Source organism: Candoia aspera, chromosome 3, assembly GCF_035149785.1.
Source record: "Candoia aspera isolate rCanAsp1 chromosome 3, rCanAsp1.hap2, whole genome shotgun sequence".
NCBI lineage: Eukaryota > Metazoa > Chordata > Lepidosauria > Squamata > Boidae > Candoia > Candoia aspera.
This window is the reverse complement of record NC_086155.1, coordinates 75,350,963-75,378,424: the sequence shown is the minus strand read 5'-3', so window position 1 is coordinate 75,378,424 and position 27,462 is coordinate 75,350,963. Positions and strand designations below refer to the sequence as shown.

General features: G+C 40.2%; 1 protein-coding gene across 2 annotated transcripts in view; it reads right to left on the bottom strand.

Annotated features, from left to right (window-relative positions):
* The window catches only part of ST6GALNAC5 (ST6 N-acetylgalactosaminide alpha-2,6-sialyltransferase 5), a 90,305-nt gene extending 63,270 nt beyond the window's left edge, over positions 1 to 27,035 (bottom strand). The window contains exons 1-2 of one of the 2 annotated variants that reach the window (XM_063298140.1): positions 26,798 to 27,035; positions 25,334 to 25,597 (exon numbers count right to left, since the gene is read on the bottom strand). In XM_063298140.1, coding sequence (XP_063154210.1) covers positions 25,334 to 25,597; positions 26,798 to 26,812 — 279 coding nt within the window. In that variant the 5' untranslated portion in view covers positions 26,813 to 27,035. The remainder of the gene's footprint in view (positions 1 to 25,333; positions 25,598 to 26,797) is intronic. The other variant, XM_063298139.1, reaches the window with a different exon arrangement.
* Positions 27,036 to 27,462: the final 427 nt, after the last annotated feature.

The following is a 27,462-nucleotide window of genomic DNA, read 5'->3' as shown; positions in this document are numbered from 1 at the left end:
TATAAGTAATCAGAATCCTGCAACTGGAAGGTATCTAGAAATAATTCCCTTCAGGCCCCATAAACACATAAAAAGAACCCATGCTGAAAATCCCATGAAAAGATTTTGTATGAGCAATCCTTGTACTCTCAAGTTTCTTTTCCTCCATTCCTCATCAGCGGTCTGCCTAAAATTTTAGGAGCATTCCTTGTTTTGGCCTATTTTTTAAATAGTATTAACATTCATTTATTCACTAATTCATTTATAACCTGCCTTTCATTCAGGAGTTCAAGGTGGTGCACATAGCATTCTTAGCTATTTTCCCCAACAACTCTGTGAAGTAGGTCAGGCTATGAAAATGACTGGCCCAAGTCCCTAGTGAGTTTCTGTGGCTAAGGACAGAGTAGAATTAGGTTACCCTCATGCCAGTTCAACACCTTAATAACAATCACCTCCTAAATATTTACCAGTCTAGGAACCAACAATTACAGGTAGTCTTGGGCCTGGAATTTCAGTTGCTAAGTGAAGCAGTCATTAAGTGAATCTGACCCAATTTTACGACCTTTTTGCCACAGTCGTTAAGTGGATCACTGCAGGTATTAAGCAAACTATGTGGGTGATCATATGACCATGGGATGCTGTGATGGTCATAAATGCGAACCGGTTGCCAAGTGCCCAAATCATGATCATGTGAGTGTGGGGACGCTGCAATGGTCATAAGTTTGAGGACCGGTCATAAGTTGTTTTTTCAGCACCATCGTAAGCCCGAACCATCACTAAACCAATGGTTAAGTGAGGACTATCTGTACATTATGACAGAGGTTCCCAAACTTGGTTCATAGCATCTTTAGTGTTTTAGTACTGTTAAGTTTTTCATGGCACCCCTCAGTTCCCAAATTGTGTGTTGCAGTGCCCCAGCAATACTAGACTAGAAGTTCATGCAGCATCTAACAGATGTCAAGTATGAATGCGTTTCTCTCAAAAGTTTAAAATATTCCACAATGCCCCTGCAACTTTGCTGCAGTACCTTGGGGCATGATAGCGCACAGTTTGGGAACTGCAGCATTATGACATACATGTCTACTTTAAAGGACATTCACAGATAATTTAAAACTACTGTATTTAATATATTTTTAACTTTAAAAAGGTCCAAATCCTGTGGATATCAAATTTCATGAGATTTTGATACCAACTGAAAACTTGAGAACATCAAAATCTTATGAAATTTGTCCATCTCCCAAGCATTTAGTCAATTTAAAAGAACATTTTTTTATTTTGGCCTCTGTAATACTTTAATCGGACTAAGGCTGGAAATCATTATTTAAAGATTCCTTTATAGCAACATGGGTATCTGTGATCTTTCAGTTATAATTAGAAGGCTGTTTTCATCATCTCTGATCATTTGCCATGCTAGCTACACCAATGGGTGTTGTAATCCAACAGTCTCCACTAAACTAGAGAATTATAGGGAAAAAAAGCATGTGGGGGGAGATGGGCAGTAGTAAAAATTTGAGAAATAAATTAAATAAATGCAAACAATATCTCTTACCTTGTTTATATAGCTAAGAAACTGAAACTCATTCATATTGCCCATTATTCTGCTCAAACACTGCTCAATAGGAAAGAATTATTTATATTCAATGATTTCAAGCGGCATTTTTTACTTGCTGCTTTAGCTCATGGTAACAATTATTTTTAAATGCCTTGAGTAAAACCAATGCAGTATTTCATGCAATAAATTATACTGAGACCCATACTGAGTAAATCTGACCAACATGTATGTACCATGGACTGCCAGTTGCCTCCACCCAAACCCTTGTCCCCAGCTTTCCCACTTCAGTTTAAATAGGCAATAAAATCATAGTAATCTCAACAGTATTCCTTATACGGTTGAAAGGATGCATTCAGTTTGGTGGATCACATAGGGAAAAGGGTTAGATCAGGAGAACTAGGATATGGAGTTTATGTTCAGAAAAATATATCCTTCCAAAGAGTTCCTGAGTGAAAGGCAGGATATAAATCTAATACATAAATAAACTGCCGATCTAGGGACACCACTGAAGAAGCTCATAAAGATGCTAGAAGAATGATTGAAACTTTACAATGGGAAAAGTGAAAGCTATGCAATGATTACATGTCACATTTGAAAACTGTAATATAAAATATGCAGTGAGACTGTATCTATTCATTGTTAAGATGCACACATCACTGCAGTTTATTTCTAGAGAAATCTAAAAATGTACTGCTTTTACAAATACAAAGATCCACAAATAAAAAGTGAAGCCCAGGCTGTAAAATATACTCTGAATATGTTCTCTGCTATCTAGCATGTCCAGTCACTAAGGCTGAACCTCTACACTCACTTAACTAGAAATACTGTAAGTCCAATTGATTTCAGTGGGAATTACTTCCAAGTAGACACATGTAATCAACAGCTCACTAAATAAGACAGTATTTGTACAGCAAGCCCTTTATATTTAATTTTCAACATAAGCAAAATTAGAACACTAAAAACATATACAGTACATATCCCTCGATTATTTCATTTGGACAACAGTGGATCATGACATTCAACAGTTGTTGTCAACTATAATAATATAAAGACTGTCTGTTTTAGAAACAGCAACTCCTTATCACAAACATTATTTTGATAGAGCTTTATCTTGCATTAAATACTGGCCCAGCATAGACAAATCCCTAGTGAGAATTTAAAGGAATGTTTGAGCAAATCAGTTAAGACAGGGAAATAAGTATTCAACAGGAGCTGTTAGATTTCCCTTAAGATAAAGGTGCTGATAGTTTTCCATTTCCTATATTTCTCAACAGCCCCTTTAGGAATGTTATTTATTTGGATTTATTCTGAAGACTTGAAGAATGAAGGTTAAATGCTAAAAAATGGGATCTGAGTGGATGAACAAATAATAGCACATGTATTAAGTTGCCTGCACATACACAAAAAAAACCCTATATTTTTATTACATCCATTAATTTCAAATAAATATTCTGAGCTTAAATTGTTTCGTATACAGTAAATCTGGTTTTGGGTGGGTCCATTCATAATCCGAAACATGCAAGTTACATTTATTTTGACCCATACATGGAATGAAATAGGGCTTTTAGTTCTGGATATGAACTGAAAGACAGTTGTTCTGGGAAGAAGTGTTTTTGTGTTCCTAACGACAGTGTGTGCCTATGATGCTAAAGTGATGTGGAAAGGTAGTGAAAGATGAGAAGGGAGGAGCTAGCCCCTTATGTCACCAATGTGATACAGAGAAGGCCTTATATTTCACCCATACTGAATTCTCACTAATTCCATTGAGCCCATTGGAGTTGTGTGGATTATAAACTCAATAACAACAACTGGCTCACTCCTTCCCTCTTACCATACAGACATCAGCAGCAGCTGATAGGAGGAGAAAGACAAGGAAGTTCACGAGATGGAAAGGGATGGTAGGATATGCTGAGCAGAGAGATGCTGAGACCACCTCAGTAAAGGATAGGTGCAGAGACCATACAGAGGAGTAGATGGCAATTTGAATTGGACCTGCCCTACTCAACTGATATCATTCCAGATGAGTCTAGCCAAAAACCAGAATACGTCAAATGTTCTGGGTTTGGTACCTGCCAAAGCATGACTAATCCCAAATGGTTCAGTAGAACTTCAGAATGCAGTGATTCTATAACAATCTGGGATGGGGAGGAATTACTTATTTTAAGAAATCTACATTGAGCAAATGACCTAAGTTGTTGCTCTTAGGATCCTTAAGTAGTATTTGCCATGTCTTTCTCCTCCGATGAGAGAAAGATAAAAAATACTTATGGCTATTCTCAGAATCCCTAGGGCTAGATAGATAAAAACATGAGCTCCAAGAAATAATCCTGTTTTACAGTACACACAAAATATTTTGTTTACAAGTCTGAAGCAGCACAAGGCAAGCTCTGTGTAATATTTAGTAGCACTGATTATATCTATGGTACAATACTATGCATTCTTCTGTATTTCTAGGAAATGTTTATGATGTTTACATGCCCATAATGTCAAAGCTGCTTTTTCTTCCTTTGTATTTACCACACATCTAGCCAATCTGTCACTTCTACCCCAAGCTTCCAGTTTTAGCTCCTTGATTATTAAGTTCTATTAACCCAAAGACTGAAGCAATCCACAAAGATAATTAAAAAGAAAGGTCAGTGGCTTATGAGGAAAAGCTTTGACCTTTTAGTAAATCTCTGGGGTTCAACTCAGCACTTGTTTAAAGTATTTAAATGCTGGGATTCCAAAATCCCTCAGCAGCAGACCATAATCTTGACTCCACTCACTTTGTGCTACAGCTGTGTACTATTACTGTAATGAAAGGCCAAGTCTGAAAGCAAGTAACCATTCAGCCTAGAAAGTAAATAAAGCAAATGCAAGCCACCCAATATTGCAAGTTTATTCTAAACAATTTTCTATAGTCTAATCTAGACTATAGCTCTCCAGGTATCACCAGACTTTGACCCCCAGAATCCCAAATTAGCATAACCAATTGTAAAGAATATTGGGAATTATATTTTAGCAAACGGTGGTGAGTCACTCATGAGGTAAGCAACATGGATTAAACATTTACAGAGTTGAAGGTAAAGACATCCAGCTGTCCAGCATGCTGCCATATCATCTATAAACATGTAACTATTGTAAAGTAGCTAGGCCAGTATTTCCAAACCCGGACAATATTGAGATGTGTGGACTTCAATTCCCAGAATTCTTAGTAATGGCCATGCTGGCTAGGGAATTTTGGGAGGTAAAGTCCTCACATCTTAAAGTTGCCCAGGTTGGAAAGCATGTAGTTAGGTAGACCCTTTCTACTCAAGAACAAAGAACAGAATAGTTTCTTACCCGAAATTAAAACATCTGTTGTTATTTGTTTAAGAATTATTTAAAAACAATCAGGAACCAGGGTATCAATTTTAAAAAAATAAATGAAACAAATCCTGCAACATTAAGAGGCTGGAAAAATGACATAAATACTTCATGATGGTAATAAAATTGTGTGGAACCAGTAGTACAACAGCAACTCAATAAACAAATATATTAGTGACATTAACACCTGGCCTACTTACATAGCAGAATGAGAAGACTGTATGAAGAGTATATATAGACCACATATAACAGGTTTAATTCCTTCCCAAAACACAAAATACAGAGAATGCAATCTTGCTGGCTTCACTGAATATTTCAGCAGGCTATGATTCCATCAATCATGGTATTCAGTGAGACTGTCTATATGGGTTGGACTTGGGAGACGTAACAGGTGAGTTCACATAATATAATTAAACAGTTAAATTAGACCTAGCAACTAAATCCACATACATTTACTTAGGATGAGAATATATAACTTAGCCTGTTGTTTAGTTTATGATTAAATATATTTTGCAGACGCAAGCAATGATATTACGATTTTATTCTTTTTTGGTATATCATTTTAAGAAATGGTGCTCCGATACAAGATTTTTGTCCCATGGCCCCAGGGGATACTGTACAAATCTATCTTGTCTTCTATGCTTTTCAGTGTTTATGAAACTGATGGGGATGCAAGGATTGGACTGAGGATAACATAATTCTATCTTTTACTTCCATTTATTTCATACACGGCATCTGCGGAGCTCTTGAATCAGGGTCAGGGTCAGGTGAGAACAAACACACTGAAATTTAATCTAGGAAAAATAGCACTGCTGCAAGTAGGAAAACTCAATGTTCCATATAAAACATTATATGCGTTAGACAGTCTTCCACCGTCTGGTTCTCAGCCCGCCTCAAGGCGGCGAACATACCTAATACTCCTTTCTCCTCCTATTTTCCCTACAACAGCAACCCTGTGAGGTGAGTTGGGCTGAGAGAGAATGACTGGCCCAAGGTCACCCAGCCCGCTTTCATGCCTAAGGTAGAACTAGAACTCACAGCCTCCTGGTTTCTAGCCCGTTGCCTTAACCACTAGACCAGACTCAATCCTGATGAAACTCAGGTGGAAGATAAGACCAGGAGTGTCTCTTAATCAGTTTACATTTGTGTTTGTGTGTATGTGTCAGAAGCACCTACCAAGTTTACATTGGTAGCCTTATCTAAAGACAGACTTCCACATCCATCTAACCACCAGCCCAGTTGAAAGCAATAGATTCCCTATCCCCGATAAATGTGACACACATGTATACATATACAGCTATATGTATAATTACCACAAGCCTCCCTCCCCAGGAAGGCATAGCCAGGACAAAAAGACATTTAATTAAAATTAATTGCACATATTTCTCTCCCTCAGCAGAAATAGTGAAAAAGGTGAAGGAAAGAGGATGGAGATGAATTAGGGGGAAGAGAGAGTGAACAAGTGGCAAAATGAGCACCATGATGCAAACACTGTGACATGTCTACTTGTGGCAGCATCAGGATGCAAATAGGCAAGGGTGGCATTCATGTTATGTCACTGACATTTTTATATTATGGCTTGCTGGGGACACTGCTGGGAAAGAGGAAGGGAAGAAAAAGGTTGGACAGAGATAAGGTAAGGAAAGAAATAAGGACAGGAAAGAAAAGAAAAAGAACCTTTGTTTAGGACCCTGTTAGAGAAGGAAAGGCCAAAAAAACCAATTGTGTGCTGTTGTGATCTTTTAGCTAGACATTTTGTGGATAAAATTACACACATTTGCTCAGAAGTAGTTGAGGCTGGGCAGAGTCTAAGGAGTTGACAGAGGTGATGTCTTGTGATGTTACCAAAGGGGTGTTTGAGCATGTGGATCTCGAAGACGTGCCCTTGATGAGGTGAGCTTTGCAACCTGCATTTTTCAGCAGCTCTTACTGTGAATTATGGTATCATTCTAGATCAACAGTGAAGGTAAAGGGCGGGTATCACTTCGTGATGGTTCCACTCCTTCCTAAGTCAATATTATGGAGAAAAGGAAGACAATAAAGTCCTCCAATATAGGGGTGCCCAAAAGCTTGGCCCCTCCCCAAATTTGCTTAATATTGACATGAAACCACTGGAAAAAGTTTCTGATTAGGGAAAGGACAATCACCTTATTTATTAGTGACTGGAAACCCTTTATGGACTTTTTGCTGAACGAAGAAAAAAATGAACTTGTGATGTATGGGTTTGATGATTAGAAAGGGTAGACTATGGAAAGAAGGAAATTATGATGTAATCTTAGCGAGAAGGTAAACATAAATGCCTTTATAACCACCGTTAAGAAAACCAGAAGCAGTTTCTTTATCTGTTCTTTCTTTTTTCCTTTTCTTGTGTTCTTTCTTATCTATTCACTATTTTTCTTTATTTTATTTATTCTCTAAAATTTTTATTGTTTTTATTTTGTTAAAAATTTCTTTAATAAGAATTATATTAAAAAAAAGAAACCACTGGAAAAAGTAATCCATCAACTTTTTGGTGGTGCTTGGAAGCCATCAGTACCTGGATGGGAAAAATAGGCTAAAGCTAAACCCAAACAAGATGGAAAGGCAGCCGATTCAGAAGCTGGGCAATTCCAGGACTGAACCAATTTTGGTTCTGATGACTATCCAGTACTCACAGTTCTTGCTGGAAGAGTAGATGGAAGCAGTGATCAGGAAGGCCCTGGACCAAATTCCACTGGTGTCCAATTGCGGGGCATTCCTGATACATGAGGACATTTATGCCCTTGTTACCTTACAGCTGGACTACTATAATTCACTCTACATCTAGCTGCCCTTGAAGGCCATCTTGAAATTTCAACTGGTATAAAACATAGTGGCCTGTTTGCTTACTGGGAAAATTAGGGCCATATTATACTGTTGTTCTGGAAACTGTGCCTATTACAAGTTTCTTGGGGGGTACAGTCCAAGTTGCAGATTATAACTTATGGGGTTTGGGCCCTGGCTATCTTTGAGATGACCTACTCCAAATAGAAAGTGCCTGCCCAATGTGTGCAAAAGAGAGTGCATGCTGAAAGTGCACCTATCAGGGCATTTGGCAGGAGAGGGCTATGAAGAGAGCATTCTTCATTGAAGCTCCCCTCAGGAATAGTTTAACCCTAGAGGAAAGATTGGTCACATCCACTGTAAGATCCAGGAAGCTTGTTAAGACCAAGGCTTTTCACAGAGCCTTTGAGGACTAAAGAAAATATGTGAACTCTATGTGAATTTTTATCTTGGGAGTTGAGGGAGGGGATAGTGAGAGGAATTGTGTTGTTATTTTTATATGTGTTGCTTTATTTTGACTCTATTTGACTCTATATGCCACTTAGGTTAGATTGAAACAGCATAAATAGTACTAAATAACCAAACACATAAAAAGGATTACATTCACCAAACAGCCACTCCCAAACAAAAGTTAATATTCAAGGCATCCATGGTTTGCTGCAAGTTTGCAGCCATTTGCATCCCTTGCTCATTCCTGTTGTTCAAAGCTTCTTTTACTCTAATGAGCCAACTCCATTCCCAATTCAAAGGTAATTATTGGGCAGGGAAAATCATAACTTATTTACCTGCTTGAGCCTTAAATATGCAGTATGCCTGACTTCAAAAGACAAACTTTTCATATCACTTTTTTTCTCATTAGAAATACTGGTTTTAACTCATACATAGATTAATCAACTGAGATTTCTCAAATGACATGATAGCCTCAATTTCTGTTTACCTCATTATATCCTTGTAACTGAGAGCCAGTTTGGTGTAGTGGATAAGGCATCAGGCTAGAAACTGGGAGACTGTGACATCTAGTCCCACTTCAGGCACAAAGCCAGCTGGGTGACCTTGGGCCAGTCACTTTCTCTGAGCCCTAGGAAGCAGGCAATGGCGAACCACTTCTGAAAAACCTTGCCAAGAAAACGGCAGGGACTTGTCCAAGCAGTCTCTGAGAATCAGACATGACTGAACGGATTTTTAAAAAAAAACACATGTAAGTAGAAAATATTATAATGAATACAGACTGGAACTCTGTTGTAGTTGATTAGATCACAATCTAAAGATTCTTGGAGACTCCAAGAGATTAGATAACAAGGCATTAACATTCATGAGGTCTATATTTAAAATAAACCTAAATAATTTGTCTTCTTCTATGGCAAATAAAACACACAAGCCCCTGAGCTGTAAACAATAGAATATTATCGTGTTTCTATTGGGCTGCAGTACTGGTGATAAATTGTGCTATATGGAAATATAGTAATAATAAAAGGGAACACAAATTATGGTCAGAAGTTGTTTTTTTAACAACTATCTTTAATTATATATAGATAATGGACAGAACCGAGATTTGTACACAGAGAATGAAATTAAGGTTAGCTGAGAAGGTGGTAGAAAAGAGAACAGAGAGAAGAAAAATAAGTTGAGGCACACACTATGGTGCCATAAGAGAGTATTCTATCACTATTTGGAGAACTGGAAAGAGAACATGTTTGTGAAAACAAATCCCATCTCCAGAACACTTCTGTCCTTTTAGGCTGGACCCTTTATCACTAAACAATTTCCCAAGCACAGTACTTTTCCCTGAAGGTATTTACAGTATGTACCCTATACCTCATGTAGAGTAGTGCATGTTCCATAGCTCTGCAGGGTTAATGTTATTTTCCCTTAGAGAAAGCTGCGGGGACTAATGTGCTAACTAGTGTTATTATAACCGTTTCATCTACTTTGACCTTCCCATAACCAAAGGGCAAACTTTATTCAAATTTAACAAAAAGCAAAGGATAGATGTTAGAAAATATTTATTTTATGGTTATTAAAGCTGTAGTAAATCTAACATGCATTAATAGCACATTTGTACAGCGGGTTCCTTGGACACAACAAGCAAAGGAAATCTGATTATCTGAAGGAAAAATGCAAGGCAAGCTCACAATTCATAATTTGCTTTGAACCAATATCCTCTCAATTTTTCAGACCATTTCTTAGTAAATAATATATTCCATAATACTATTTTTATATATTAGTGCTTTCAAAAAGCAATCAGAAGTGCAAAAAAATCCCTACTAAATTATTATAATATATATTTTAGTTACTAGTTTTTTGATATTGGTTATCAAAAAAGATTTAAAAACCCTACTTAACACCCTACTTAACACCTGCCTTAATTTTTTTCTCTTATGATTTGATACAGTATTACGTATTTTTTAATCAGAAGTTCTTATAACCCCACAATCTCAACGACTAAAGAATATGCTGTATGTAACTCAGGTTTGAGTGGTTGGACTCTAGCATTTCTCTGAGATGGGATTGTTTTCCTGCAGATTACTAGGCTGGTAACATCACGAGCGCTTGGGAGAGTGAAGTCTGCTGGCTGCCCTGCCAGTTTTGGTTGGGGTGTGGTTTCTTACATAATGGCCCTTGATTAGGCTATTGTTTCTTTTCTGATTGTTTATCTGGTGCTGTTTCCTGCTTATTGGAATGTTGGTTGATAGGGAATACCACCCAGAGTCCATATGGATTGAGGTGGTTCATAAATTGTATAAATAAATGAACAAGCAGCTCTTATGTGCAAGGCAAGATTAATAAGGTATGGTCAACTATATCTCAGAGACTCATTATAAAATGTAAATTGGATTCTTTCTCTCTGAAATTAAGACTTCTGAAGCATACTGACTAGTTTAAAATTCCAACAATATACATTCTTCTAAAATTCCCTAACTTGTTTGGATCTATAAATGCTAAGTATCTTGAGCCACGATATCTGAACGTTGTGAGCCAACTGCTAATATGAGTCCATTTGTGAAGATCGGGTTTTATGTTCCGCCAAAGAAAAAGTTCAGATTGGTGGATACACAAAGAAGAGCTTCTGAAGCAGCATCTTATGAAATTTCTTCCTACAGAAATCCCTAAGACAGAATTAGATTCCATCCCTATTAAGTTTTAATAAAAATCTTATCAATGACTTCTAAAGGGTTTTACTATTGTTTTGACTTTTAAAATTTTGTGTTCATTTTTGTTGTAATGTTATTAGATTACAATTTTAAATTTACCTTTTACATACAATTTTACTTCATCCCAGAAGATGGAGCACTAGATAAACAGATTTAAAATACTTATTAAATAATTTAATATACAGTATAAAATTATTAATTAAATCAATCTTGAAGCAATAAGTGGAAGCACCAAAAAGCATCTTTCATAGGGCAGAAGCAATGTCAATAATTAGCCTCACCTTGAGAATGGCTTTTGTGCTGTCACATTAACTTATATCAGCACCAAAGCTCAGCTGAGTTGATTATAGTAATGAGAAGCTAAATCAGTATTTTGTCTTGGTTTCATGAGAATCATGCCATCATTTGTACTTGTATTGCACAACTTAGGCCATATAAACAATAGCACTAAAAGGAAATATAAAGCTGAAGCCTACTTTTTCTTTAAGCAATAAGCTTTTTTTTTTAATCCATTCAATTGTGTCCAATTCTCAGAAACTTCCTGGACAAGTCCCTGCAGTTTTCTTGGCAAGGCTTTTCAGAAGTGGGTTGCCATTGCCGCCTTCCTAGGGCTGACACAAAGTGACTGGCCCAAGGTCACCCAGCTGGCTTTGTGCCTAAGGCAGGACTAGAACTCACGGTCTCCCGGTTTCTAGCCTGATGCCTTAACCAGTACACCAAACTGGCTCTAACCAATATGCTTCCAGCCAATAAATTTTATATCAGCTGATTGCATTAAAAGTCAGGCAATTAACTTCTTAGCTATTACCTTAACTTCTAGCTTTTAACATCTACCCATTACCTATATTTATTGGGGGCTGGGGGAGACTGGGTGGAAGACCTCTGTATCAAACTGAGATAGATTGTATAGTCATAAATGATACATTTTCACCATTATGATGCATTTATAGAGTTGCCAATTTTTAAAAAAATAATTCTAATTTTTTCTTCTGTACATTTCCAATAAGTAGGATGTTCTAAAACTTGTAGGCAGGTATGAGTAAGCCATACCAGAGATTATGAATTTATCTAGAATAACATTTTACCTCAGATGTATTATGTAGCCAGAAGCTCATTACCTGTAACTATCTGATTAGTGGGCCTATATAGCATTACTGCACTTCTAATGACGTAAGTTATTACTGTTGGACAAAAAAGTGTAGAATTTTTCATGCTAGCAACAAGAGAATAATATGAAAATTCCTTCCACATAGCAGCAAGAAGAAATATGGGAACTAGTTCTACATTATGTAGAGCCTCTGGGATCTTGCTCTGATATCAGACTAATCTGAGCTACTACTTCATCTTGTTGCTGTAAAATGATGTATTCTGGCATCTTGCCTTGACCATATTCCCTGCCTCGGACTCTGAATTCCACATACTGGCTTGTTCAATAGACTGCTACCAGTGAAACCACTTCTACTGGAGAGATGTGATCACACATCTCATTTTGTCACTTTACTATATACTTCATCCATCTTTAAAAATGGCATTTACAGTTTACGTTTACTCCCTGCTTTACACGCAAACAACCAAATAAGAAAGGTGTCATGTTTCCCAATTTGATTCTAGATAGCAAATGATTAACAGTATGGAATTTTAAATACAGAGCATGTTGAGCATATTTTTACATTGATCGTGTCAATAATGAATAAAGAACTTCAAAAGATGAGAGAGCTGGTGCCAAGTCAAGATTGACAGCTGCTTTGCTACGAAGTGAGCAATCTGGAATTCAACTAAAGGTATGAACTTCTAACTTGGTTCCATTCCTTTTTAATACAGGCAGGATGTTATTACTTAATACAGAGTGAAAGTTTAAACAAGAAGAACCTAAATGAAGTGAACCAGCAATGCCATTTTTCCAGCTCAGAGAAATAATGCTGCTAAGAACAAAAAGAAGCATGCGGTCACATAGTTAAGATTCTAAATGAAAGAAGGAAGGGTCTTACTGATTCGTTAGGACCTGTACATTGCGCCATAACTGGAAATGCAGTGAAACAATTGTATGCTTTGTTGCTCCATGTATTCGGTCAGCAGTTATGTTGTTAAAGAAGAATGCAGCATATGAAGAATTTGGCAGAGGGCTCATGATTAAGCAATTCCATAGCCATTTAGAACACGATAGTGAGTAATCAATATTCTAACAGCCAGTGTTAAGTGGCTAAACTCTAAAATTAACTAGGATAGGATAATATCCTATTCAACATTCCATGAGGGGACTTCTGCTCATGCAATGGGTTTTTTTCTTTCTTCTCTTCCCTAATATACACATGAAGGCCACGCAACTGCTACCTCTTTATAGTAGATTTTCAGGGTGCATGGGAAGCTACAGAGGGAAGAAAAATTTCTTTTGCAGATAGACACTGCTGGACAAGGCTTTTCAGTGTAATTACACATCTCAGCCACTTGGTTTCATTCCATGTTGTGTTAAATTTAATCAATGCTTTTTGTTGCTGTTTTTCTCCAAGTTTGAAGGAGGATTTACAAAGCCGCCTGCATTAAGCATATATGTTATAATTATTTTTTGTTTATTCATTCAGTCACTTCCGACTCTTCGTGACTTCACGGACCAGCCCACGCCAGAGTTTCCTGTCGGTCATCAACACCCCCAGCTCCCCCAGGGACAAGTCCGTCACCTCTAGAATATCATCCATCCACCTTGCCCTTGGTCAGCCCCTCTTCCTTTTGCCTTCCACTCTCCCCAGGATCAGCATCTTCTCCAGGGTGTCCTGTCTTCTCATTATGTGGCCAAAGTATTTCAGTTTTGCCTTTAATATCATTCCCTCCAGTGAGCAGTCTGGCTTTATTTCCTGGAGGATGGACTGGTTTGATCTTCTTGCAGTCCAAGGCACTCTCAGAATTTTCCTCCAACACCACAGTTCCAAAGCATCGATCTTCCTTCCCTCAGCCTTCCTTATGGTCCAGCTCTCGCAGCCATATGTTACTACGGGGAACACCATTGCTTTAACTATGTGGACCTTTGTTGTCAGTGTGATGTCTCTGCTCTTAACTATTTTATCGAGATTTGTCATTGCTCTTCTCCCAAGGATTAAGCGTCTTCTGATTTCCTCACTGCAGTCAACATCTGCAGTAATCTTCGCACCTAGAAATACAAAGTCTTTCACTGCTTCTACATTTTCTCCCTCTATTTGCCAGTTCTCAATCAAGCTGGTTGCCATAATCTTGGTTTTTTTGAGGTTTAGCCGCAAGCCAGCTTTTGTACTTTCTTCTTTCACCTTCATCATGAGGCTCCTCAGTTCCTCTTCGCTTTCAGCCATCAAAGTGGTATCATCTGCATATCTGAGATTGTTAATGTTTCTTCCAGCAATTTTAACTCCAGCCTTGGATTCCTCAAGCCCAGCATGTCGCATGATGTGTTCTGTGCACAAGTTGAATAAGTAGGGTGAGAGCATACAGCCCTGCCATACTCCTTTCCCAATCTTAAACCAGTCCGTTGTTCCATGGCCTGTTCTTACTGTTGCTACTTAGTCGTTATACAGATTCTTCAGGAGGCAGAGAAGATGACTTGGTATCCCCATACTGCTAAGAACTTGCCACAATTTATTATGGTCCACACAGTCAAAGGCTTTAGAATAGTCAATAAAACAGAAACAGGTGTTTTTCTGAAACTCCCTGGCTTTTTCCATTATGCAGCGGATGTTGGCAATTTGGTCCCTAGTTCCTCTGCTTTTTCTAAACCCAGCTTGTACATCTGGCAATTCTCGCTCCATGAATTGCTGAAGTCTACCTTGCAGGATCTTGAGCATTACCTTACTGGCATGTGAGATGAGTGCCACTGTTCGACAGTTTGAACATTCTTTAGTGTTTCCCTTTTTTGGTATGGGGATGTAAGTTGATTTTTTCCAATCTGATGGCCATTCTTGTGTTTTCCAAATTTGCTGGCATATAGCATGCATTACCTTTACAGCATCATCTCACCAGATTTTGAACAATTCAGCTGGGATGCCGTCGTCTCCTGCTGCCTTGTTATTAGCAATGCATCTCAAGGCCCATTCAACCTCACTCTTCAGGATGTCTGGCTCTAACTCACTGACCACTGTTATAATTATTATACTCAATTATTTCATAAAATAAGGGGCCATGGTGGTTCAGTGGTTAAGAAGCTGAGTCAGAGGACCATTAAGATTGGCAGCTTGGCAGTTTGAAATCCAAAAGCATGAGCTGCATGATGGAGTGAGCTCCCATCAACTTGTCCCAGGTCTTGCTAACCGAGTAGTTCAAAAGCATGCAAATGCAAGTAAATGAACAGGTACCACTCTGGTGGGAAAATAACAGGGACATGAAAGGAGCACCCTAAGGCGTCCCCCGGGCAACGGTGATGTCACTGGCAGATCCTTTCAAATCAGAAGCACCTTGGTAGGTGCTTCTGACACGAAAAAGAAAAATTTCATAAAATGCAATTGCCCCATTTTTCTTCAATGCTAATGTCAGTGGCTTTTATTCAGAACAACCCACATAAAAGAGTATCAGATGTTATAATGTGATATATTTGTTTGTGTCTAGTTGCCAATTAGACAATAATATTCCCCCTCTAAGTGGTATTTTTTTACTGGTTTGACATACAGAAAGCCAATTTTTTTATCATGTATAAACCAATTACTGAGCAGGGTTAGGAAATATGCCTAGCTTTCAAGCTATGTAGTTGCCCTAAAATATATAATTTGCCTGTTAAATTTAATCAAAATGATTTCATTAAAAAACCCTTAAATTTTCAGCTGTAAAATATTTCTTTAAAATAAATGCTCAAGTGACAATCCTATGTATATGGACTAGGCGGTAAATCTTACAAAATTATGTCCAAGTAAACATATAAAAGAATGCATCATTGACTTATTTGGTTCTAGTTAATATGGGGGACACTCTGGGAAACTGAAAAATATTGCAGAAAAAGGCGAAGGACATCCTTATTATGCCAAGAAGACCGCATGAATCCATATAAGACACTAGGACCTAGCTCAATTCACGTACTTTCTTGTAACTAAACGTAAGGTAATTGATTATTAAATCGTAGGGTAAAAGTACTCCTTAGTGACATTTTCCTACTTTTTAAAAATATTAATTTTAAATTCTAATTTAATTGAGGCTAGCCCAAACAAGAACTAATTCAATATCAAACGACCCCAAAAGAAAGCCTGTTTGTAGCTTCTTCTTGTTGTTTATTCATTGTCACTTCCGACTCTTCGTGACATCATGGACCAGCCCACGCCAGAGCTTCCTGTCGGTCGTCAACACCCCCCTGCTCCCCCAGGGACGAGTCCTTCACCTCTAGAATATCATCTATTTTTATTTATTTATTACTCATATTTAGCCACCGCCCATCTCCCCCAGAAGAGGGACTCTGGGCGGTTTACAATAAAATCCCACATAAAACATAAACATTAAAATCACATAAAACAATTATAATAAAACCCAATAAATAAATAAAATCCAAGAGAAATGTAAAATCCAGGCTGGCGGGAGGGACTCTAGGGTGCGAGCCATCCCCAAGAATGGCTATTCACTTTCCCGCCCCAGCAAGAAAGCAAAACCAGGTCTTCAGGGCCTTCCAGTAGGTCAGGAGAGAAGGGGCCTGCCTCACCTCCGGGGGCAAGATATTCCAGAGAGCGGGGGCCACCACAGAGAAGGCCCGCTTCCTGGACCCTGCCAGATGAAATTCTCTTATGGACGGGGTCCGTAACATGCCCCCTCTGGATGATCGGGTGGGGTGGGCCGATGTAATGGAGATGAGACAGTCCCTCAGGTAACCTGGCCCCATGCCATGTAGGGCTTTAAAGGTAATAACCAACACCTTGAATTGGACCCGGAAGCAAACTGGCACCCAGTGCAGCTCGCGCAGCAACGGTGTTATATGTGCCCACCTAGGTGCACCAAAAATAGCCCGCGCAGCTACATTTTGGACCAGCTGAAGCTTCCGGATACTCTTCAGGGGTAGCCCCATGTAGACTGCATAGCAGTAGTATATATGGAAGATAACCAGGGCATGACTGTTCGGAGGGCTTCACGATCCAGGAACGGGCGTTACTGGCGCACAACCCGAAGTTGCGCAAAGGCCCTCCTGGCCGCGACTGCCACCTGCTCTTTGAGCAGGAGTCATGAGTCCAGGAGAACCCCCAGATTACGCACTGAGTCTGTCTGGGGCAGTGCCACCCCATCAAGAACTAAAGATGACAGTTTCCCGGAAGTTGAAGCCCCATCAACCCACAGCCACTCTGTCTTACCAGGGTTCAGTTGAAGCCTATTGTTCCCCATCCAGACCCCCATAGCCCCCAGGCACTGAGAAAGGGCAGTCACTGCATCACTTACCTCACCCGGGATAGATGTATAATTGGGTATCATCAGCATACTGATGATACCTCAACTCATGGTGACGGATGATCTCACCCAGTGGTTTCATGTAGATGTTAAACAAGAGAGGAGAGAGAACCGAACCCTGCGGCACCCCACAATGGAGGGGTCGAGAGTCAGATCTCTCCTCTCCTATTACCACCGACTGGGACCGGCCCTGGAGGAAGGAGGTGAACCAGCGCAGAACTATGCCGCCCACCCCCAACTCCCTGAGCCGTCCCAAAAGGATACCATGGTCGATGGTATTGAAAGCCGCTGAGAGATCAAGGAGAGCAAGGATGGATGCACTGCCTCCATCCCGCTCCTGCCAGAGATCATCCATAAGTGCAACCAATACAGTTTCTGTCCCATATCCTGGCCTGAAACCTGACTGAAAGGGGTCCAGATAATCCGTTTCCTCCAGGACCCTCTGGAGCTGCAGCGCCACCACCTTCTGAACCACCTTCCCTAAAAAGGTCTATCTATCTTGCTCTTGGTTGGCCCCTCTTCCTTTTGCCTTCCACTTTCCCCAGCATTAGCATCTTCTCCAGGGTCTCCTGTCTTCTCATTATGCGGCCGAAGTATTTCAGTTTTGCCTTTAATATCATTCCCTCCAGTGAGCAGTCTGGCTTTATTTCCTGGAGGATGGACTGGTTTGATCTTCTTGCAGTCCAAGGCACTCTCAGAATTTTCCTCCAACACCACAGTTCCAAAGCATCGATCTTCCTTCCCTCAGCCTTCCTTATGGTCCAGCTCTCGCAGCCATATGGTACTACGGGGAACACCATTCCTTTAACTATGCGGACCTTTGTTGTCAGTGTGATGTCTCTGCTCTTAACTATTTTATCGAGATTTGTCATTGCTCTTCTCCCAAGGATTAAGCGTCTTCTGATTTCCTCACTGCAGTCAGCATCTGCAGTAATCTTCGCACCTAGAAATACAAAGTCTTTCACTGCTTCTACATTTTCTCCCTCTATTTGCCAGTTATCAATCAAGCTGGTTGCCATAATCTTGGTTTTTTTGAGGTTTAGCCGCAAGCCAGCTTTTGTACTTTCTTCTTTCACCTTCATCATGAGGCTCCTCAGTTCCTCTTCGCTTTCAGCCATCAAAGTGGTATCATCTGCATATCTGAGATTGTTAATGTTTCTTCCAGCAATTTTAAGTCCACCCTTGGATTCCTCAAGCCCAGCATGTTGCATGATGTGTTCTGTGTACAAGTTGAATAAGTAGGGTGAGAGTATACAGCCCTGCCGTACTCCTTTCCCAATATTAGACCAGTCCGTTGTTCCATGGTCTGTTCTTACTATTGCTACTTAGTCGTTATACAGATTCTTCAGGAGGCAGAGAAGATGACTAGGTATCCCCATACCGCTAAGAACCTGCCACAATTTATTATGGTCCACACAGTCAAAGGCTTTAGAATAGTCAATAAAACAGAAACAGATGTTTTTCTGAAACTCCCTGGCTTTTTCCATTATCCAGCGGATATTGGCAAGTTAGTCTCTAGTTCCTCTGCCTTTTCTAAACCCAGCTTGTACATCTGGCAATTCTCGCTCCATGAATTGCTGAAGTCTACCTTGCAGGATCTTGAGCATTACCTTACTGGCATGTGAGATGAGTGCCACTGTTCGATAGTTTGAACATTCTTTAATGTTTCCTTTTTTTGGTATGGGGATGTAAGTTGATTTTTTCCAGTCTGATGGCCATTCTTGTGTTTTCCAAATTTGCTGGCATATAGCGTGCATTACCTTGACAGCATCATCTTGCAAGGTTTTGAACAGTTCAGCTGGGATGCCGTCGTCTCCTGCTGCCTTGTTATTAGCAATGCTTCTTAAGGCCCATTCAACCTCACTCTTCAGGATGTCTGGCTCTAGCTCACTGACCACACAGTCAAAGCTATCCCCGATATTGTTATCCTTCCTATACAGGTCTTCCGTATATACTTGCCACCTTTTCTTGATCTCCTCTTCTTCTGTTAGGTCCTTGCCATCTTTATTTTTGATCATACCCATTTTTGCCTGGAATTTACCTCCGATGTTCCTAATTTTCTGGAAGAGGTCTCTTGTCCTTCCTATTCTATTGTCTTCTTCCACTTCCGTGCATTGCTTGTTTAAAAATAATTCCTCATCTCTTCTGGCTAACCTCTGGAATTTTGCATTTAATTGGGCATATCTCCCCCTATCACTGTTGCCTTTTGCTTTCCTTCTTTCTTGGGCTACTTCTAGTGTCTCAGCAGACAGCCATTTTGCCTTCTTGGTTTTCTCTTTCTTTGGGATGTGTTTTGTTGCCGCCTCCTGAACAATGTTGCGAACTTCTGTCCAGAGTTCTTCCGGGGCCCTATCTACTAAGTCCAGTCCCTTAAATCTATTCTTCACCTCCACTGCATATTCCTTAGGAATATTAGTGAGCTCATATCTAGCTGATCTGTGGGTCTTCCCTAATCTCTTTAGTCTGATCCTAAATTGTGCAAGAAGAAGTTCGTGATCGGAACTACAGTCAGCTCCAGGTCTTGTTTTTACCGACTGTATAGATGACCGCCACCTTTGGCTGCAAAGGATGTAGTCAATCTGATTTCGGTGTTGTCCATCTGGGGAAGTCCATGTATAAAGCCGTCTCTTAGGCTGTTGGAAGAGAGTGTTTGTTATGCAGAGCGAGTTGTCTTGGCAAAATTCTATCAGCCTATGTCCTGCTTCATTTTGTTCTCCCAGGCCATACTTACCTGTAATTCGAGGTGTCATTTGACTGCCCACCTTAGCATTCCAGTCTCCCGTGATGAAAATAACATCTCTTTTAGGCGTGTTGTCCAGTAGGTGCTGCAGATCCTCATAGAACTGCTCTACTTCAGCTTCTTCAGCATCTGTGGTTGGGGCGTATATTTGGATCACTGTGATGTTAGATGGCTTGCCCTGAATTCGAATTGAGATCATTCTATCATTTTTTGGATTGTATCCAAGCACTGCTTTAGCCACTTGACTATTAATTATGAAGGCTACTCCATTTCTTCTGTGGTCCTCTTGTCCACAGTAGTAGATCTGGTGGTCATTTGATGTGAAGTGGCCCATTCCAGTCCATTTCAGTTCACTGACGCCCAAAATGTCTATCTTTAATCTTGACATCTCACCAATAACCACATCCAATTTGCCCTCGCTCATAGATCTTACGTTCCAGGTTCCGATGGTGTGTTGATCCTTAGAACATCGGATTCGCTGTTCACCACCAGCACCGTCGGCCGCTAGCCGTCCTTTCGGCTTTGAGCTAGCTGCGTCATCACGTCTGGGGCTAGTTGAGCTCATCCTCTGTTCCTCCCCAGTAGCATTTTGACCATCTTCCGACCTGGGGGTCTCATCTTCCGATGGTATACCGACATATCTCTGGTTGTACTGATCCATTTAGTTTTCACGGCAAGAATACTGGGGTGGGTTGCCATTACCTTCCCCAGGGATCGCATTTAGTCTGACCTCTCTGTCATGACCTTCCCGTCTTGGGTGGCCCTCCACGGTTTAGCTCATGGCATCATTGAGGTGCTCAAGCTCCAGCACCACGGCAAGGTAACGATCCTTTGCTGAAGAGCTTCTTCTACAGATAATGAATTTGTGGACCAATTATTCTATTAAAGAACCAGTGTGGTGTAGTGGTTAAGGTGCTGGGCTAGAAACCAGGAGACTGAGAGTTCTAGTCCTGCCTTAGGCATGAAAGCCAGCTGGGTGACTTTGAGCCAGTCACTCTCTCTCAGCCCAACTCACCTCACAGGGTTGATGTTACAGGGAAAATAGCAGGCAGAAGTATTAGGTATGTTCACCACCTTGAGTTATATATGAAAAAGGAGGGATAAAAATCTAATAATATATATTTTTTTAAAAGCTATACAAATGATCCTACCCCTAGGTGAAGTCTTAACTATTGTGAAAGAAAGAAGCGACATCATTCCATCAGTTGCTGATTTCAGCTTCATCTAGTACTCCTCTCACTTAGTTCTCATGTAGCAACTCATACTATGCGGCTGTAAGAGATACAGAGAGAACTGGGAAGTAAGCTACCCTGTTGATTACAAGGAAACATCAGTAACATCTGATTCCTTCTCTAGAACAGTTTCCATTCCATATATGGTCACTATAAAATACCGTAAAAAAAAAAGGCCTAGTGCTTCAGTTTGCTACTTTCATTGTCCTCCCAATTCCTTTTCCTTTTGTGCTCTATCTCTTCCATCATACACCTGAAGGCAAGGAATTTCTTACTATCTACTTCTTTAAAGTGCTTTGAAAGCATTTTTTTCCTATTTAAGTAAAGACATAAAATGCTACAAATAAATAAATAAATATTAATGTATAAATGTATAAATAAATAATGTATTAATGTGTGTAAGCAGATTGGGACACGTTTGGGGAAATTGTAACTATATAAAGATAACCCAATCCTAAAATAGTTTTTTCTTGAATAAAAGACTCCCCAGCTAGATCTGTTATCCAGCAAATATTCCATTAATATACTCAATATTATAACATCTCTGGTATATTTGAAAATCTTCACCCTCCAGAGTAAAACTGAATTGATGTTAAGCCTGAATTGAATAGCTGATATATTCTATCACTGGCTAAGTAATGGACTTATCTTGTAACAGAAGAGAGATGAAGCAGCAAGTCTCAATAGATTTCCAACTATATTTTATAACTGTTACAAAACAGTCTCCATAGAACAGAATGTAGAGTATATTCTTTGTTCTCAAATACTAGTAATATCTCTCATTGATTTACACAAAATAATTATGTACCCAACAGTGTTCTTCAATACTGAAGATTATAGAAGTACAAACTATGCACAAACATTTCATCACACACTTAATTACAATACTGTTCTTGCTCCATTTCTATACACACAACATTGCTTTCTAATTAAATGTTATATACTGGCTCTCTTATCTGGTGAAAGTATTTAAGGATATATCTAAGTCCTCCGAACTTTTCTTAGTATGGCGGTCTACTGAAAATGCAAACTAATTGATATCTGAAGGATTTCTTCCCTCAAAACTGTTTCTATGGAAAGTGATTTTACTGCCAGTTATTTAAATACTAACTCATTAAAAAATGAAAAATTTGTAATGAGGAAAAGTAGCAATTAATTTAGAATAAAGAGGTCTTTTTCTATAAGGAATAATACTAACATTTCTTTTTAAAATGAATTCTATGTAAGAAACTTGCAAATTATCAGCATTACCTTGTGTTTTTCAGCACAGACAGCCTCATTTTTGTTAAATTACTCACACTAACATTTCTTTCTGGAAAAAGCAACTCTGCTTTTCATTGGATCAAGCCTACAGAGATGAATGGAAGGAAGAATGCAACTGTTGACTTTTGAAATATGATCAGGGTTGACTCACAGAAATTATGTATGGTACTTTGACAAAGAGCCTATAAATGTAAATAATAAAAAACAGCTGGAATTGAGATGGAACACTGCGATTTTCACCATATCCTCTGTTTGTAAGGCTTGTTAGACATTGCCTCCAGAACCATTATTTTTAGGCTAGTTCTTTTATCTGGAATTATTATTCTTTCCTCTCTCACTTTGAATGAAGCATTCATATTCTTTTGTGATTAGTGTCATTTCATTCCAGTATTTTCTAAGAAATTCTCCCATGTTATTTCAGATCTGACTTACTTGACAAAATCTACAGGACAAGTTCTATAAATGCTTTTAACTTTTCTGTGATTAAATGAACACTATTTTTGTAGTTTCTACCAGCTTTATTGTTTCCTGCTCATCTGGGCTGAGGTTGTGAGTGGGATTAGTGACAGCAAATGTTTTATTTACTCACCGAACTCCCTAAAGAGCAAAATGATGTTAAGTCTATTTTTCTGAAGTGGAGGATAGCATTAGTTATAGATTACTTTGCTTTCCTTCCATTTAAAGCATTGGTTTTTTTTAAAAAAAATACTATTTTCCATTTTAAAAAGAAAAGATAGAATGACGGGAAATCAATAAAGCTTCACTCTACGATAGGAAGAGAAACTTACACATTGGCAAAACTAATCAAAAGAAAGAAAGGACTATACGTCATGAAATCAAGAAGTAATAAAACTAGTTAAAGTTACAAACAGGACTTTTTAAATTAGCATTACTGTTCCATGAGCAACATTTACTGATCATTAGAAATTATATAAGAACCTGTAGGTTGCCCATGAGTACAGTATGCTAGATAAAATAAAAAGATAGATGCCCTTAAGTCTAGTTGGGTCCTGGTGGCTAATATTTATTTTTAATTTGTAGGCACACAGGCTTCTTCAACTGTAGCCAGCTCTAAGCAGAAAACACTCCACTTTTGTAGGAAAATTACAACAGTTTAAAAGAAAACATGAATAATCTGCAACTGGATATCCTAAGAAAACACTGTCCTGTTAAAACAAGCAATGCCTGCAGAGGGGTGTTGATACTACACTCCACGAACACACTGCTTGGCATAACCAGGTCTTCATAGCTTTCATGAATTCTGTACCAGTTGGGATTACTCTGATCACAGGGGAAATGACAGCACGGACATATTTATGCAGTTTTCCTGGCAAGAGTATAGAAGTGGTTAAACCCCTCTTTCTGAATTCTATTACTGCACCTAATTCGGCTCTACATTCTTCTAAAATGATCCAGAAGAGGTGCTACAGAAAGAAGGGGTGCATGAACATAGCACTTTTTGAAAAGCAGATGTGTCTTCAGACTTCCTGGTGAGCCTGAGGAAGAAGATGCAGCTACTTTTAAGAGGCATATTAATGTAATGAATGCACTGGCTTTATTACTGCTTTATATTTTGAGTGTTTACACAAACAGAGGATACAAACAAACAAGTTTTTCAGCATCTCTTCTGTTCTAATAGAACATGCTTCTAAACTCCTCTTCAAAATAAAGTAAAATAAAGGACAACTATATCTTGAAAGCTTTCTGAACTTAACTAGGTAACCAGTTTTTTTTCCATTGTTCGCTGTTTTAGGAATAATACATACAGAACCACTTCACAGACTCATTCACCCTGGTTTCTTAATCAGCATGCACAATATTTTTAAAAATGAACATGTAATTGTAAATTCTACTTCTTTCCTTTTGTCTCTTGAGTACCAATAGTCTCAGATCTACAGAGAACTAAAAAAAATCAGTATCACAGATGTTATTCTCCCAAGGAGCAGAAACTTCCCATTACAGCTGATAAGCTACACTTTAAAAGTAAGAGGTGCCCTTTAAAAATTGCCCTCTTTTTATAGAACCACTCCAGCAAAGCAGAGTGATCAAAACTACTTATCTGTTAGATAATTTAGGACCTGCTTGAGTGGTGGCTTGACCTTTCAGAGCAGGGCAAATATCTCCAAGGAAATAGAACATGCTGTAAACTATTTGTAAACTATCTTGAAACTGGTTTGGCATTGTTACCAAATTAAACATTCATCTGTAACAACCTGTGGGAGAAGAGAGCCAGTTTGGTCTAGTGGTTAAGGTGCTGGGCTAGAAACCAGGAGTCTGTGAGTTCTTGTCCCACCTTAGACACGAAAGCCGGCTGGGTGACCTTGGGCCAGTCACTTTCTCTCAGCCCAACTTGGTGCAATGTAGACTAGCCTCCTGGTGGTGCACCCCGGGCAAGTGACTTGTCAGGCTAAATAGTCTACACATCTGGCTGCTGGACTTCCCAGCAAGAAAAAGCAGCATGAACATTTAACTGCTATGCCATGCAATTAAAAAAAAAAACCTGTGTGAGAGAGATGGTGCTTGCTCTTTAGAGTCTCTCAACCCCAGTTGTTGTTACCATCATTATTCTTTATAGATTGCAATTATCCAGAATACAGAGCAATCATTCAAAACACAGTTTGGCTGCTAAAAACATCCCACAGCCCTACCTCCCTTTAGCTACCCAGGTGCAGCTACAAGATACCGTGCATTTGAAATCTCCACTCCCAATTGCCATGATGCAAAGAAGAGAGTGCATACATCTTCCCTTTCTGACCTTTGGTCCCCCTGCAACGTTCCTCCTTTTTTGAAATCCTTTTATCCAGCACCTTAAAGCGGGAGGCAAAGAGGAGTTCAATCTCAAACGTCAATCATCCGCCTGGCGCCTCCCTCCGCGGTACCGCTTTTCGGCGCTCACCTTGTGATCCAGGACGCTGATGTAGCCTTCCAAAGGGCGGTCGGCGAGTCTGGGAAAGGGTCGCAGGGAAGCGCCACCCAGGCGCTGCTGGTTCTCCGGCTTCTGGAGGCTGGTCGCCGCCACCTGCTGTTGGACTTGCTCTTTCAAGGCTCGCCCGCGGCCGGTACCGTCATTGCCGCCGCCTCCGCTCCCGATGCTGCCGTACATAAGCAACAAGCTCGTGCACATGGTGGTGAGCGCTAAAGACACAGCCAGCCCATGGCGCTGTAAGGAGGGAGGGGCAAGGAGAGGCTGAGAACCCGCTGGACACAGCTTGGGTCAGGGTTGAGCTGGCAAGAGGCAGGCGATGAGGAAAAACTGTGGACCTCAGCACCACAGTGACGCGCGGAGAGAAGTGCGGCGGTAAGGTAACGGCGCTCGGCCGCCAGGATCTCCCGAGGAGCTTGTACGAGCTCCACAGCCTCCCTCCACGCGGCTCTTCTTCTTCCCGCTGCGCGCGACTTGCAGCAGTGCCTGGCTGCCCTTCTGCTTTGTGCGCCCCCCACCCCTGCAATTAGGCAGTGCTGCAAATGCCCGGAGCACTCCCGTCGGGGTAAATGAATTCTCAGCAAGGCTGCCAAGGGAGCGCACGCCGCGCGCACACTTAAGCACGCCCCTTGTTGAAGCAGCTTGCAGCCTGTGGAAGTTTTGACTTCTTCTGGAACGGCTGGACGGTTTTTAAATTATTTTCTGATAAATTCTGGAAAAGGACAGCTGGGGAGCGCGGGAAAGAAGGGCGGAACGCTTGCTCGGTTGACTCATTTACAGTTCCTGACTGAGATGGAAAGAGACCGCGCACCTCTGCCCAGCCCGTTGCAAGTTCCAAAGCAAAGACGCCCTGTGAAAAGTGTACTTGGTTGTTGTAATGTGTTGCCCTTTCTCTTTCTTCTACTTCCTCCGCTTCTTAGTCCTTTTTCATATCCGCACCCCTCTCGGGCTCACCCACCTTTCCTTTCATCCCCGTTGACCTCTCATTTTTGCTTCTATTTTGAATCTATCGATTTGCTAGATTTGTACCCTGCCTTCCCTCGCCAAGAATTAAGGCGTGAATATATACAACCCTACATGCTAGGTCGGAGATAGCTGCTCAAAGTGCCAGAGCATTATCACCATCACTTGTTATTCCTAATGACGACCCGCATCCCTTCATTTCAAGCAGATCTCGTCTTCCCCGCCAGCCCTAAACCCCAACACTACCTACGCCTCCCAAAAAAAAGCAAGCAGCGGAAAGTTCTTCGCCTCTTCCTGCAGGTTTTCGCAGGTTTTGCAAAATGCCCATCGGCAGGGCAAAGCTGCACACCCAACCCCGGATGAAATAACAAATCCAGCCTGCCCTAGAAACGCTGAGATCACCCGCCAATTCCCACGCCGAATCTTGTGGTTTCCGTTCAATTCCTCGGGGCGATCTGGGATCAACTGACTTACCAGCAGCGTCTTCATTTTTGTACCCCTTCCTTTATACCGCGATCTCAGACTCGAGCATCTGAAATCACTTTTTCTTCTACGGCTTCCATTGCGAAGGAGCCGGCGACATAGTTTCTGGCGGGAACAGAGAGCGAAAATCCAGAGCCACGGTCAGGATCAACCCAACCTTGAGCTGCTGGGAGAAGCGCGGCTGTTGCAGAGATTAGAGGCAGAATTAAAACTGGACCCTTTTAGAGTCTCCCAGTGATCTGCACAACTACCGCCTGACGAGGCTTTCAGGGTCCTAAACCCCGCCTTTTCCTATGTCTTCTCCCACTGAATTTCAGTGTGTGTAGAAATTAACAGCTTTCCTTTTGGTTATTCCTACCTAGCAATCTAAAATAACACATTTTATCAAAGCAGGAATCTGGTGCTATTAAGAAGATGTGTCCTCTGTGGTGGAGACATGACCCAAGCAGTCCCAGCCAGCAAAAGCTTTTGGTTTCGGTGTTCCACAGTCTCATATTTAATCACTGGGTGATCTTGTAATCAGCAATGACGTGCTTTAAAAACACAGCAGTATTACATTCTTGAAGGGGATCATTTTTAAAATCCTGTTTTAAGGAAAAAGTTCCAATTATTTTCCTCTTTCCTGTAAAAGTACCACATGTTCTGGCCACTAGTAA